Genomic DNA, 12,134 nt, shown 5'->3' with positions numbered 1-12,134 from the left:
TCCATAGCAACTTATCTGTAAGATTAAGCATTCTGCTGGTGGTATAATCCAAAAATCTTTGCCCCCATTCAGAGCTGTTTATCTGCCATTACTGGAACCTATTTACTTTCATTCATTTCATCATCTGATTTTTGTTTCCTTCTGTTTTCCCAGGTGGCATTGGTAGGGTGGTCAACGGAGCCTTCATGGTGCTGAAAGGGCATCGATCTATTGTTAACCAAGTCCGATTTAATCCCCACACCTACATGATCTGCTCTTCTGGTGTAGAAAAGATTATCAAGGTGAGGCACCTTCCCCTTCTGTCCTTTTAGAGAAATTCTCACAATTTATAATTAGAAGAAACTAGAACAATTTATGTAGGACCTCATATTTAAACATACTAAAGGTCTATCAGAATTCTCAGATTTTAACATATTACAAAATATTAGAAAGCTGATATTAAAAAGTGATGCCAGGCATAGTGACAGTACCTGTAGTCCCAGCTACTTGGGAGGCTGAGGCAGGAGGATCACTTCAGCCTAAGAGTTTGAGGCCAGCCTGGAGAACATAGCAAGACATCATCTTAAAAAATAAAATAAAAAATAAAAATAAATAAATTTTAAAAAAAGAAGAAAGAAAGGTGACTTAAAATGCTCTTTTCAGAACCATTTAGTTTTTCATTAAAAAAAATTTTTTAGAGACAGGGTGTTGCTGTGTTGCCCAAGCTGGATTCAAACATCTGGGCTCAAGCGATCCTTCTGCCTGAGCCCCCCAAAGTAGCTGGAACTACAGGTATGCACCACTGTACCTGGCTTGGAACCATTTTTTTAAACTAATCACTAGGCTTTGAAACAGAGGTTGTCTTCTAGACACTACCTTGTATGCTGCAACATTTTCAAAAGCCTTTGGCCTTGAGTATAATGTATTCTGTTTTCCAAACCTCATCTGGAGGTTAGGAGAGCCACTATCCCCTCAGTTACTTTGTATGTACTTTGCATTAATTGCCGTCCTAATATGGCATGGATAAAACTACTGATTGCCAGAATCATAGTTAAATTGTCTCAGGATATATCACAAAAACTACTGCATGTGGTTGTAATTGAGGCTACTTGGGTATGAATACTAAATACTTGGATCATTTGCACATTGGCTGAATGAACTCACCTCTACCAGGAAATGTTTTTATAACTGCAAAAGTGGGTCCTAGCCTGGCCTGTGTCCACAGAAGGATGACCCACTGCCTATCACTTGTATTCCAGTTGCTAGTACCATTTTTTCCACATCTGAGAAAATGAGAATTCACGGTAAATGATTAATTCTTGAGGTCCCTGAGATAATGACTTTTAAGTAAGAATAGGTGATGTTCCTGCCAAAAGCTAAAATACCTCGATTTTGGCTGGGTGTGGTGGCTCACACCTGTAATCCCAGTACTTTGGGAGGCTGAGGCAAAAGGATCACTTGAGCCCAGGAGTTTGAGACCAGCCTGGGCAACATAGTGGTACGTGGTCTCTACAAAAAATTTAAAAATTAGTGTATACCTGTGGTTTTAGCTACTTGGGAGGCTAAGGCTGAGGGATTGCTTGAACCTAGGAGGTCGTGCTACAGTGAACCATGTTCCCACCACTGCACTCCAGCCTAGGCAACAGAGTGAGACCCTTGTTTAAAAAAAAAAAATCCTCAATTTTTTTATTAAAATGACTTTGAAAACCTGAGAGTTTTCAGAGAAAAAAATAAAAATTAACTTGTGATTATTTTATTTCATAATTTTCATTTTCTTTTGTTCTTAAAAAAATAACTATCCAGAGCTAAATCAAATTGTACTTCATGGCAGGGGGCAGCTGTCAGAAATAAAATATTGAGGCCAGGCGTGGTGGCTCACGCCTGTAATCCCTACACTCTGGGAGGCCGAGGCAAGTGGATCAGCTGAGGTTAGGTGTTCGAGACCAGCCTGGCCCAAATGGTGAAACCCTATCTCTACTAAAACTACAAAAATTAGTCGGGTGTGGTGGTGTGTGCCTGTAGTCTCAGCTACTCAGGAGGCTGAGGCAGGAGGATCGCTTGAACCCAGGACGCGGAGGTTGTAGTGAGCCAAGATTGTGCCACTGCACTCCAGCCTGAGTGACAAAGCGAGACTCTGTCTCCAAAAAAAAAAAGAAATATAATATTGGCATGTAGGTCAGTATTTTTATTTGCCCTTAGTCCAACTTCCTTGATTTAGGCTTTGCTGGTCTTGTGGATCAGAGCTGACTTTCATTGCAGCACACATTTCCCCGTGGGGCTAGAATGAGGAAATCATTTTTACTTTTTCGTTTTACAGATGATGAGATTTAAATTATAAATTAACTGTCCAAGGTCACACAGCTAATTGGTGGCAAAGCTAGGATAGAGCCCTGCCCTTTGTTCTTCCCAGTCACCACCACATTTGCCATGCTGGTGGGAAGGCAGCAAGCATCCTGATTCTGCTGCTGGATTCTATCCTTTCAGTAGGGCAGTCATTGAAATGGCCCAGTCCCTTGCATTGCTTTCCCTTCTCCTTTGGCCGATGACTAATGGGTTGACTCTGTAACGTGTCCTCTCCGGGCCTGTTGACGTCATTCTGTTTCTCAGAGAGCTTTCTGCTTGGGTATCTCCTTTACAAGAGGAATTCCTGCTTGAGTGTGCACTCTGGGATGCTTCTGTGATAAATCTCCCTATTTATTGTTTAGTCAACTGAAGTCCTTGCCCTAAATGTCATATGTTGCAAACTAGCCAAGTTCTCAGAGGAAAAAGAGAAAAAAGTGTTTTATCTGTGAGGTTATCCAGACTGAACTATGGAGCTCACTGCTCCCTGGTTTGCATGAGATCTGAACCCTCTTCCACCAGGAGGCACATTTAGCCCTTTGAAACATTAAGTATGTACAGATGATCATAGTGAGAAGGAAAGCAAAAAGCTCTGGAGTCCTCAGCTTTGCTGTCTCACAGGTGTCATCCCCATTCACAGTCTGGCTGGGAATGGCATGGCACTAAGCATTGCAGGAAGGGAGGTGGTAAGGAGAAGGATGAGACCAATGGCCATGCTGGCCTCATCTCAATTGGAATTACTGCCTCACCCTGCACTTACATTATCCTGAAAGGCCGCTGAGTCTCGACCCTTGGTTCTGTCTCCCATCTGGAAAGTGAGGTTGCTGACCGTGACTTACCACCCAGGAGTGCCTTGTGAATTACCTGTGCCTAACTCCTATTTTAATAAATGTCACTTTCCTGCCTGCTATTTCTGAGAGGATCAGTGGCTCAAAGAGCGTTAGCCACCACATTCTGGTCCAGCCTGAGACCTGCTTTTCTCTCTCTACTCCCCCTTCTTTCTGTCCTTGTCCTTTACTGCCACCTTCCTGGCTAGGAGAAGAGTCCCTATTGTCAGGGACAACACAGGGAAACCCCATCTCTATGAAAAATTTAAAAATTAGCCAGGCATGGTGGTGCCTGCCTGTGCTCCCAGTTGCTCGGGAGGCTGAGGTGGGACGATCACTTGGGCCCAGGATTGAAGCTGCAGTGGGCCATGTTCATGCCACTGCACTCCAGCGTGGGTGACAGAGTGAGACCCTTTCCCAAAAATAAAAGCGTATCACGATCACTTGTGTAACCCAAACACTTGTCACTTAATTGCTTTCCATTTTTATGATGTTTGAGTAAGAATTGAACTGCATCCTTTTTCTCAGCAGCCCCTTAAGCTAAACTTCACTGTGCATGGAGAGGAAAATATTTGTCTCATCTCTCGTCTTGTCTCTTCACTTCTTTCTTTCTTTTCCTTCTTTTCTTTTCTTTTTTTTTTTTTTTTTGAGACAGGATCTTACTGTGTCACCCAGCAGGCTGGAGTACAGTGGCACGATCATGGCTCACTGCAGCCTCAACGTCCCCAGGCTTAGGTGATCCTCCCATCCCAGGCTCCTGAGTAGCTGGGACTTCAGGTGTACACCACCACTCCTGGCTAATTTTTGTATTTTGTAGAGACGGGGTTTTGCCATATTGTCCAGATTGGTCTCAAATTCCTGGGCTCAAGCGATCCTCCTGCCTTGACGTCCCAAAGTCCTGGGATTACAGGTGTGAGCCACCACGCCTGGCTCTTTCTCATGAACTTTGCCCGATTATGAGACATGTCTAGCCATATATATAATATGTATTTTTTTTCTTTTTTGAGACAGGATTTCGCTCTTGTCACCCAAGCTGGAGTGCAGTGGCGCGATCTCGGCTCACTGCAACCTTTTCCTCCTGGGTTCAAGCAATTCTCCTGCCTCAGCCTCCCGAGTAGCTGGGACTACAGGCACCTGTCACCACGCCCAGCTAATTTTTGTATTTTTGGTAGAGACAGGGTTTTACCACGTTGGCCAGGCTGGTCTCGAACTCCTGACCTCAAGTGATCCACCCGCCACGGCCTCCCAAAGTGCTAGGATTACAGGCTTGAGCCACCACGCCCGGCTGCCACATTTAACATGTAACAGGAAGTTGGTTTTTCATTGATTCACTTCTGAGTTGTTAACTTTCCAGTGTAAAGAGATTACCAATTTCACAAATGGTTGGAATTTATATATTAATACTAAGGATTAGGACCAAGATAATAGGAATGGTCAGTACTTATAATGTTCAGAAGTTTCTCTGAGGGTGGGTTTTAACATTCTGGTTGAGGCATTCAATTGCCAAATGAAAGAGAAAACATCACATTTATTGGTGTTGGGTATGGGCTTTGGTATCATTCTCATTTACACATATGAGAAACAGGCTTTCAAGTGTGAGGTCATTTGCTCAGGGCCACAGGAAATGACAGGTCTGGGGTTCCTACCTGCTCCCCTTACTCCTGAAGTGCTGTACTGTGTGTCTGGAGTGAAGGTTTTGTTTTGCTCTGAATCTTAGGATTGGATGAGACCCATCTAATTTACTGTTTAGAGGAAGGAGCTGCGCGTCACCCACTAACTAGGAGTCAGTGGGAACCCCTACTCAAGACTCCTGCCTCTTAATCCTGTGTTTCACTCCATTACTCCAGGCTTCAGGAATGAACAGTCTACCTCAGCTTAATACATTCCAGAGCTCAAATGCAAACTAACTTTCAGTGTTATGACTTTCATTCCTGAAGGGAAAATGTAGGAGCTGGGTAGTAATACACTGGAACTTAAAAATGGGCTTAGTAAGGAGTTAAGCCAGCATCTCACTGTTGTTATTTTGTACTTTTGTTAACTAGTTGTGAGTTTCTGTGAGGTACAAATAGATTTATCTTCATATTAGAGAACATGGTTAATGACATTTTACCACTTTTAAACTGGAGAGGTGAGAGATTTGGCTCAGAATTACGAATAAGATGCAAAAAAAAAAAAAAAAAATCCTAAGGGCTTTCCCTTTTGGACCCCTCAGCTTCCTTTCTAAGCCACCAAGCTCTTTTATTCCCTTAGACATCTGTTTGCAGAGATAGTAATTGTAGCTTAAGCCACATGCTGGAGACCATGTGTAAACCTTCAGATAAACCCTTTATTTTATTCTGCTTATTTTATGGTAACTGTAGTCTAGTGTTTCTCAAAAGTTGGTCTCCCTACTTACTCATCCCTTGAGTGGTTAAAAATGCATGGTCCTGATACCTGTTCATGACTTACTGAATCAGAACCTCTAAGAGTGGGACTGAGGAATCAACATTATAATTGCTCTTCTGGTGATTCTTGTGCACTCCAAAGTGAAAACCAATCCCTTGAAACTCTCTAGGGTAAGATTATGAAGCTGGAGAGGAGAGAACATCTGAGCCACATCTAGAGTTATGGGTAGGGAACAAAGTTGAAGGAGGAATGAATCTGAGTTGGAAACTGGTGGAGAGATGCTAATCTAGAAGGTTTCTTCAGCCTCTTTGGAAATGGGGGGTCCTCTGCAGAGATACCACCTCTCAGGAATTGCCAAGTAAAGCATGGCAGGAATGGGACTCAGGAGAATTCCCACAGGGAGGTGCATTTGTCCTTAGATAGCTTTGGGGAAATGAAGTCTTGGTCTAGATGAAGGATGGGGAATTGAGGGGCCACTGTTTTCTGGGTTGGATGCCATCTAAAGATAGACACCAGCCTGTCAGGCAAGAAGATTGCCTGGGATTTCATCTGAGTTGCCATGACTACAGGCTGAGGTAACTGGGCTGCTCTGTGCTGCTGTGAACCAGTCTGGCAGTCAGGTGGAGCTAATCGTTCTCGTTTGCAGTGACAGCTTAATTACCTTGCACTTGATTTTGCATAACAGTAAAGTTAAGCCTTTAAGTCAGGCAGACCTGAGTTTGAATCCTAGCTCTGCTGCCTTTTAGCTATGAGTCCATGTCCCTGACCATGGAGTGGAGGGGTATTATGAGTGGGGCTGCAGTTACCTGTCCTTGGGGCATGTGTCCTACCTACTCCTATAGCTAACAGACTTGTTGGGGATTAAGCCAGCAGCTCCCTGGTTAAGAGAACCCAGTTTCCTGGGTAACTAGTGCCTGTATGTCCAAGAGGGAACTGCAGTGTAGGCAGTTGGCTATTCTTATCAAGCTCCAGTGAGCAATTCCCATTAGTTAAAAATAGGAATGTTGCAGTTGGGCAGAAGTGGAGCTATAGGCTCAGATATTAACTACCATGGAGGGCTGAGTGCTGGGTCTGTTTTCATTTGGGAAAAGTGGTACCTCTCTGTGCACAGCTTCAGTCTTCTGAAAGTCTTTAACACCTTGGGAAATCTTCAAGTCATCCTCTATTCTCCAGGATTATTATTATAATGTCCAACTACTAATAGATGAAACTAAAAGGGAGGAAGATTCTGGTGGAGAAAGTATGTGATTACCCTGGGCCAAGAGACAGGACTTAGGTAGGTCTCTTGACACTAGGCTAATACTGTGTTCTAGACCATGCATTTCCCCACATCTGATTCTAAAAACCTCAGTTTTCATACATAGCCCACATGATCCAGTCTGGTAAAGAACTTATTTTTAAGTTGGTTAGCAAGTCCTAGTTAAATTACAGGGAGAGTCTGGGGAAGTTCTGCCTTGGTGTTCTTTATCACCACCAGTGAAAGAATACTTTCCAGTTACTCCTTGTTGCTTTTGTTTTTCATTTTCTGTTCAGATCTGGAGCCCATACAAGCAGCCAGGATGTACTGGAGACCTCGACGGTCGGATTGAGGACGATTCCCGCTGCCTCTATACCCATGAAGAGTACATCAGCCTTGTGCTGAACAGTGGGAGTGGCCTGTCGCATGACTATGCCAACCAGTCGGTCCAGGAAGACCCCCGGATGATGGCCTTCTTTGACTCACTGGTACGCCGAGAGATCGAGGGCTGGAGCTCTGACTCAGACAGTGACCTCAGTGAGAGTACTATCCTCCAACTGCACGCTGGGGTCAGCGAGCGCTCAGGCTACACTGACTCAGAGTCTTCGGCCTCACTGCCTCGCTCCCCGCCTCCCACAGTAGATGAGTCTGCCGACAACGCCTTCCACCTGGGGCCCCTGCGGGTCACCACCACAAACACAGTAGCCTCAACTCCACCAACACCCACGTGTGAGGATGCAGCCTCTCGCCAGCAGCGTCTGTCTGCTCTGCGGCGCTACCAAGACAAACGCCTCCTGGCCCTTTCCAATGAGTCCGATTCTGAGGAGAATGTCTGTGAGGTGGAACTAGACACAGATCTCTTTCCCCGGCCACGGTCACCCAGCCCCGAAGATGAATCCAGCAGTTCCAGCAGCTCTAGCAGCTCTGAGGATGAGGAGGAGCTGAATGAACGCCGAGCCTCTACCTGGCAGCGGAATGCCATGCGGCGCCGACAGAAGACAACCCGAGAAGACAAGCCCAGTGCCCCGATCAAGCCCACCAACACTTACATTGGAGAAGACAACTATGATTACCCCCAGATCAAAGTGGATGACCTCTCCTCCTCCCCAACCTCGTCCCCTGAGCGGAGCACTTCCACGCTAGAGATTCAACCAAGCCGGGCATCACCAACTTCTGACATAGAATCAGTTGAGCGAAAAATTTATAAAGCTTACAAGTGGCTCCGCTACTCTTATATCTCCTACTCAAATAACAAAGATGGAGAGACCTCCTTGGTGACCGGGGAGGCAGATGAAGGGAGAGCAGGAACCAGCCACAAAGACAACCCAGCCCCTTCTTCCAGTAAGGAAGCCTGTCTAAACATAGCAATGGCCCAGAGGAACCAGGACCTGCCACCTGAAGGCTGCAGCAAGGACACTTTTAAAGAAGAGACTCCTAGAACTCCCAGCAATGGCCCAGGCCATGAGCACAGCAGCCATGCTTGGGCAGAGGTGCCAGAGGGTACCTCTCAGGACACTGGCAATAGCAGCTCTGTAGAGCACCCTTTTGAAACCAAGAAGCTCAATGGAAAGGCCCTGAGCAGTCGGGCTGAGGAGCCGCCTTCTCCTCCTGTCCCCAAGGCATCTGGCTCCACTCTCAACAGCGGGTCTGGCAACTGTCCCAGGACCCAGTCTGATGACAGTGAGGAGAGGAGCCTCGAAACCATCTGTGCCAACCACAACAATGGACGCTTACACCCTCGTCCCCCTCACCCTCACAATAACGGGCAGAACTTGGGGGAGCTGGAGGTGGTGGCCTACTCTTCCCCAGGACACTCAGACACTGACCGTGATAACTCGTCCCTGACAGGGACACTCCTACACAAAGATTGTTGCGGGTCTGAAATGGCCTGTGAGACCCCCAATGCTGGAACAAGAGAGGACCCCACTGACACCCCAGCCACAGATAGTAGCAGGGCTGTTCATGGCCACAGTGGCCTCAAAAGGCAACGAATTGAATTGGAAGATACAGATTCAGAGAATTCCTCCTCAGAGAAGAAATTAAAAACATGATAAATACAAAGGGAAAACAAAAAGCTACAAAAGTAGCCTTATAAAAAAAAAAATTTGTTTAGTGAATACAGAGGAAAGGAAAAACAAGTATTAAAGGCACATGAAACCAGGGCCTGAAATTTTGTGTCTGATGCTGCTCCCTTCTATCCAACATTCAACAACGGGTCTGAATGTCTAGCTGGCCATTGGCTTGTGCTGTGTTAAGAAAGGGAAAAAAAAATAACCCAAGTGACTCCTTTCTAGTGAGACGTGAGCGTAGTGTGCCGCGCAAGGCTCTGTGGAAGTAAATCTTTGTTGAGACGTTCGACTTGTTCTTGTGTACGCACAATGGCACGTGTGCGCTCATTGTCTCATAAGACCTTTCTTTTAGTTCTCCATCAGAAAGGACCTATGAATTTGTACTTTTTGCCATCTCACCCTGTTTACATGCCATAGGTGTTCTGGTCTGGATGATGGGTGCCTGTTAAATCAGGTTGTGCTGCCAGTGAGTTGTAGATTTATGCTGGAAGAATGGAGAATGGAAACAGGCCTTCAGCCCATTGGCTGCGCTGGAGAGGAAAGCATGGTTCCTTTCTTAAAGAAATCTTCCATGTTTTCTCTAAGTAACACTTCTTTATTGAGCATTTAATGTGGACATACTATAAAAAAGGAGAATTTTTAATGCTAATGAGAGGTTTAGCACTTAAGATCAGATTCAAGAGAATATAGATTCCTGATAAATTTCACTGTTTGCAAATTGAGCAGTGCTGCAACATGTACTGTATGAAGGCCATAAAATAGAGCTAGTCATGGATAACAGACTTTAACCAGTTAGGTGCTAGATCCTAAGAGGCACTCACAAGGCCAGCAGGTGCTTCCTTGGCTCCCATGATGGATCGAGGCATAGTGAAAGAAGGGCAAAGACAGCTTTCCAGAGCTTTGTGCTCAGGCTACTAAAGTAGTTGTTATAGGTGTGTTAACGAAGAAGCTTAGTGAGGAGCAGAATGTGGTACTATATTCATTTAACTCAACCCAGAACCATTGGTCAGAATTGGTGGGACTGGCATCTTCCCTCAGACTTGCAGTTGATAGAGGCTGTGGTGTTCTCACTAGACTTTGCAGAGCAGTAGGCATCTCAAGGTAACAGATTCTTATTGAGTAGGTCTATTAGGAGTCAGAAGGTGTTGGGGAGGAGTCTCTGGCTTATGACTCCTGGTTCCCATTAGTCTTAAGTCTTCTGGTTCCCATAAAAGACTCAGTTTTATTGAGGTAGATACAGGTTTAGAAGAGAAAAGAGCAACAGATTTTCAGCGTTGCAGTCACTCGGTTATCTATGAAGGGTTGTGCAAAACAGGAAGGTCTGGGAATGACCAGATATCTTGTTGGCATAAATGTTATGAAAAGGCAGAATACTGGCAAGAAATGAGGAAGAGAGAGAAAAACAATATAACTTTCTTGAGTGCAAAGGTGCTAGACAACTAGGAGCCCAGCTGGGATTGGTGTAGGGAGGGCCGAACGCTGACTAGTGTGGCCTCACTGCCCCAGGCTTCCTTTCAGAGGAAGGCCTGTCCTGCTGGAACTGGAGCCAAGGGGAGGCTGCCTATGAAGGCAGAAGATGGGGAGGCTGCCTATGAAGGCAGAAGATGTGGATGAATTCAGGCACTGGGGGTGGGGGGGGTTATTTATAAACACAAGGTGGTTGGTTTAAGCCAAAAGGAGATACCATCCTGATAAGCTCTGTGAAAGAGAAGATGTGCCTGGTGTGTGTAATGCGGCTGGGGTATGAAAACACTGAGAAGGAGATGAAGGAGTGTGTGTAGCATGGGGGTGTGTACAACTTAACACCTGGACTTTTACTGGGGGAGTGGGAAAGTGATTCTGTAACCAACATTAGAATTACTTTGGATTTGTAATCAGATTGGTTCTATGATTTGTCTTTGACTATTCACAGATAATTGTAAATGCTGGTTTTATAAGCCCAAGTCATTTTACATTTGCTTTTCCAAAATGTATTAAATTGGAATTTTTTAATCCTTTATATACAAAAAAAAAAATACGATCACTCAGTGTGTGTTTCTCTTCCCCTTCTTAGTCAGCACACCCAGTCCTTTATTTTATTCTATTCTATTTATTTTATTTTAATAAGTACTTAGCCTCTTCTGACTTCTCAAAGGACAATCGGATACATATCTTCCTGAAAAGAAGTAGTTAAAGTTCCCTTGGGAACTAGCTACTTGGTAGTTACAATTCCCAAATGCAGAACTTGGTCTTTTCATGTTAAAAGCCTTAATCTCATTTGGGTACTCAAAAGAGAAGTCAGAGTTTATTCTGGTTAACTTGAGAAGCCAAGAAAGATCATTTTTAGCAAGTATGCCTTCCATCCTTGGCAGAGGCTTCCCAGCATCCTAGGCTCAGCTTACCGGGTGATAGGCCCCATAAGACACACACATGAGCAGGGTGAGAAATGCTTGCTTTATAGCTGCTCCACCCTCATCTCCAGAGATTTTGTGTCTGTGGTTGTGGGTCTGGAAACCTGGCAGGAACCACTTCTAGAGTACCTTTGCCTAAACTCTTTTAGAATTGAGGCCCCAACTTTGATGGCACATTTAATACCCAATTTCTTCCATAATAGATAATTTTAATAGCAGGACAGATGGCACTGATTAGATCAAGAACTATTTGGAAGTGCCTCTTATGTTTTTTTCCTGCATCCTGTACATAAAGTTTTAAGTGGCAGGTCCAGATATGTAAAATCATTTCTCTCTATTTTCCAGCTGGTTTTGTTAATGATTCTCTAGGACAGCAGGTAAATGAGTTAAGTTGTTGGCTTGGGGCAAGTGAAGTTTGTGACTATGCTTGATTTAATAAGCTGAGAGTCTCTTGTTTGTCTGTCAAGGTGCCTTCCTCTGCTGAAGCCTTACCTCCTTCTCACCCAGCAACAGTTAACTCTTCTCTTGTGTATATGCAAATAAACCTATTATTCACTTCTCACGTCTTCCTCTTCTCTTCCAGGGAAGACTTGGTTGCTTAGACACCTCTCCTTTATTTCTTTTCTGCCTAGTTGGAAACTTGATTGAAAGCTATGCTGAAAACTAGAAGAAAAACTGCAGTGTTCCACATCCATGACAATGGTCATTGTCACTTTTAGGTATTGGGACAAAGGTCACATCTGGACAACAAAATGCAGGGTAGGAGGAGGTATTTATTTAGTCTCCTTAACAGGTTTAAAGGGACTTAAGATAGCGAGACTCTGGAACTGATAATTTTATTAGTTGGAACAGAGGGAACAATGCAGTGAAGTGACATTACAAACGGCTCCCAAAGAAATATTTTCTG

General features: G+C 44.6%; 1 protein-coding gene across 3 annotated transcripts in view; it reads left to right on the top strand.

The window, feature by feature from the left end:
• Positions 1-11,789, top strand: part of DCAF5 (DDB1 and CUL4 associated factor 5) — a 102,354-nt gene extending 90,565 nt beyond the window's left edge. For all 3 annotated transcript variants that reach the window (XM_003824201.5, XM_008977803.5, XM_008977804.4), the window contains exons 8-9: positions 154-281; positions 7,065-11,789. In XM_003824201.5, the coding sequence (XP_003824249.3) occupies positions 154-281; positions 7,065-8,819 (1,883 nt within the window). In that variant the 3' untranslated portion in view covers positions 8,820-11,789. The remainder of the gene's footprint in view (positions 1-153; positions 282-7,064) is intronic.
• Positions 11,790-12,134: the final 345 nt, after the last annotated feature.

This window comes from Pan paniscus, chromosome 15, assembly GCF_029289425.2.
Source record: "Pan paniscus chromosome 15, NHGRI_mPanPan1-v2.0_pri, whole genome shotgun sequence".
Lineage (NCBI taxonomy): Eukaryota > Metazoa > Chordata > Mammalia > Primates > Hominidae > Pan > Pan paniscus.
This window is presented reverse-complemented; position numbering and strand designations above follow the sequence as displayed.